This window comes from Camelina sativa, chromosome 5, assembly GCF_030686135.1.
Source record: "Camelina sativa cultivar CO46 ecotype springtype chromosome 5, ASM3068613v1".
In the NCBI taxonomy this organism is placed as follows: domain Eukaryota; kingdom Viridiplantae; phylum Streptophyta; class Magnoliopsida; order Brassicales; family Brassicaceae; genus Camelina; species Camelina sativa.
Window position 1 is genome coordinate 14,124,079 of NC_141884.1, and position 3,239 is coordinate 14,127,317.

General features: G+C 44.3%; 1 protein-coding gene and 1 non-coding gene across 2 annotated transcripts; one reads left to right on the forward strand and one right to left on the reverse strand.

Moving 5' to 3' along the window:
* Positions 1 to 557: 557 nt before the first annotated feature.
* Positions 558 to 1,436, reverse strand: LOC147943736 (uncharacterized). Its single transcript, XM_087512341.1, has one exon. It carries the CDS (start codon positions 1,434 to 1,436, stop codon positions 558 to 560), a length of 879 nt encoding a protein of 292 aa, XP_087368467.1.
* A 619-nt stretch (positions 1,437 to 2,055) lies between these two features.
* Positions 2,056 to 2,162, forward strand: LOC147943737 (small nucleolar RNA R71). The gene has a single exon (XR_015558780.1). It is a non-coding gene; the product is annotated as a small nucleolar RNA R71 (small nucleolar RNA).
* The last annotated feature ends 1,077 nt before the right edge of the window (positions 2,163 to 3,239 follow it).

Here is a 3,239-nt window from a genome sequence, read left to right on the forward strand (position 1 = left end):
CTTGAAAGTTGGTGATTAAAACGTCCCAAATTTGAAAGTTGTGAATTTTTATGACATTTTTCCCAAATAGGAATGGCCGTTCCACTGCGTTTGTTTGTGATTTTCTCAGAGAGAGCCGGATCGGTTAGTCTGGTATGGGGATCGGTCAGTCCCGTTTGCAGATTGACAAAAATGACTTCGCATTCCGAATTTGCTGCAACATCAAGTGTTTCTGCCATTCTCACAGTCTCTTCATACAAGTATCCCAACTCTGGTTCCTCCTTCGTCAATGCTACGGCCAGGTGATCACTCGAACATACTTCTTCATAGATCTCATCAGTTATTTCTCCTATGATGTCAATCCAGAAGGTTTGGCCATCGATCGTGGGTTTCTTCGCTACTTTCTCCAGGTTGAATTTCAAAACCAAATCGTCCATTTGCAAATCAGTTTTTCCCTCTCAAACGTTTATCATTGCACCAGCCGTGGCCAAGAAGGGTCTTCCGAGAAGAATGGGTTCTTGGGATTCATAGTCCAGTTTCAAAACAATGAAGTCGGTGGGTATGTAGCAGTTCCCAATTTAGACTGGTAGGTCTTCTAATACCCCTTCTGGACGTCGGGTAGAGCGATCAGCAAGGAATAAGGTGACTTGGGTCGGCTTGAAAGAGTATAGATCGAGTCGCGTTGCAACGCTGAGAGGCATCAGGCTCACACTTGCCCTTAAGTCGCAAAGGCAATTTTTGAACGAGAGATCTCCTGTTGTGCAAGGCAGAGTGAATGGTCCTGGATCTCCATATTTTTCTGGCATTCGATTTTGGAGAATCGAACTGCATTCTTGTGTGAGATACATTACTCCTTTCTCCAAACTTAGCTTATCGGTGAGGATCTCCTTCATATACTTCTTGAGAGATGAAACCATCCGGACTGCTTCAATGAAAGGGAGCCTGACTTGAAGTTCTCCTACCACTGATTTTAGCTTTGCATACTCTCGCTCTTGTATCTTGGTCTTACGTCGAGTGGGAAAAGGAAGTTTGGGCACATATTGCGATTGAGGTTCGCAGGGTTGTCCTCCCTCAGTAACTGTACCAGAAATTTCAATGCCATCAGTAGCTTCATTAGGGACCTCATCAGAGTTGCTTTTCTGTTCTCCTGTCGAGGATTGGCCAGTCTTGTTATAGGATCGGTCAGTCCCTTCTTTCTGCTGTGGTTCTTTCAGTTCCTTGTCGTTTCGAAGGGTAATGACATTTAGGAATTCTTTTGGATTAGCCTCATTTTTCCCTGGAAGTGTTCCTGTAGGTACTTTAACTCTTGCTGCAGACTGTGCCACTTGGTTTTCCAACACTCGAATGTGGGAGTTTAACGATTCTATCCTTCCATTTAGCTCTGAATACATGTTGTCGATCTTGACATTCACCTCAGTGGCATTTTTCTTTTGATTCTCCATCAAAGCATGCATCATTTGTTCCAATTTGCTTTCTTGCGGGGCTGCGGCTTACAGTGGTGGTTCTTGGTACCCTTGTGAGAAGTTGTTGACTTGAGGTTTCTGCTGAAAATTCGATCCTCCAAAGCCTGTTCCCTTGTTCTGGAAGCCGTGTGCGAAATTGCTCTGCTGAGGTCACGGTGGATAGACCTGATCCTGCGGGTTCTCAACATTGTTGCTTCTATAGGACAGATTAGGATGATTCCTAAAGTTCTGGTTAAAACCTCGATTCTGAAAATTTCCTTGTCCTCCTATGTAGTTCATCTCCTCCGTACCATCGGGGTATGTCTCACCTCCAAAATCTGTATATCCCCCGGCCTGTTCCTCGCATACGTTAACGTTCTGGTGATCTCTTTTCAATAGGAGATTCACCTTGGCTGTGAGATCCTTGATGGCATCAGTCTCGACAGCATTGATCCTCACCGTACGATCATAATCTGTGCCATGATTGCTATTGCTTACCGCAAGATTTTCTATCAGTGCATTTGCCTCAGTCGCGGTATTGGTGGAGAAATCTCCTTTGCTAGCTGTATCTAGTGCCATCTGGTACTTCTGTTCGATACCCCCATAGAAGATGTTCATCAGGTTCTCTTTGGTGTAACCGTGGTGGGGACAATCTCTCAGATATTCCTTGAACCTCTCTCATGCTTCGCAAAATGTCTCCATGCCTCCTTGAGAGAATGTAGCGATTTTGCTTCGCAGTTTGGCTGCGCGTGATTTAGTGTAGAAGTGATTCAGGAAAGCTGCTCTGTATTGTGCCTAGGTGGTGAACGATCCTGGATCCAGAAAATACAGCCATCTCAGCGCCTTGTCCGCCAAAGAGTACTGGGACAACGTCAGCATGAGGTAGTCATAGGGGACACCATTGGACCTCGTCGTGCTAGTCAGTCTTTCAAAAGCCTCGATGTGATCTAGACGACTCTCCGATGGCAACCCGTGGAACACACGATTCTGAACCAGATTGATTAGACTATGCTTAATCTCATATTCTTGCCTCGCAGGAGCGGGTGGTTGAATCGCAGAACGATTTGCAAACAGCCTGTTTTGAGCATCTTCATCCCTCAAGGTGGCTTGCCTTGTTGGCGGATTCAATACAGCTTGCTCTTGCTGGTTCTGCCTCTGCTGTTGTTGGACGATTCCCAGCTGAGGGTTGGGTGGATGAGCCCCTGTTTCTTCTCCGTCAGCCATAGGGTTGGTCTGGGCTTTTGCTTTCCGGTTTTTGCGTTCAAGCTGTGCTAACTCCTTGTTTCCTAGTATACACAAATCAGCTTTCTTGTTGCTCCTTGTATGCATACACCTGAAACAGAGGAATAAGATTGCAAGAACTAGTTCGTAAACTAAAATAAAATAACCTTAGACTAAACGTGAATCTAAAATTTCAAAGGCAGCGTTTTGGTCCCCGGCAACGGCGCCAAATTGATCAAAGGTCAATTAAAACCCAAAGTATACTCAACCATGATCTAGTGGTGTCGTCACAGCACTTTAGGGTCGAGTCCACAGAGACCAAGCGATGCACTATGAAATTGTATTAAATCAAATATAGCTAAGGCAATAAGAAAGATTGTGTTTCTAGTAACCGATCAAAAATAGAAAATAAATAAAAGTTTCAAAATCAAGGAAAGGTATTGGGTGCAGGGAATCAGTTAGGGGTTTACGATCACAAATTTAGATGATAGATTGGAATGCATTAAGAACCGTTATTGAACTCAAATCACCATTATAAAGCTAACCTACTTCCGCAGCATTAGCTAACTTTGCAAAGAAATAACTAGACCCTAAACT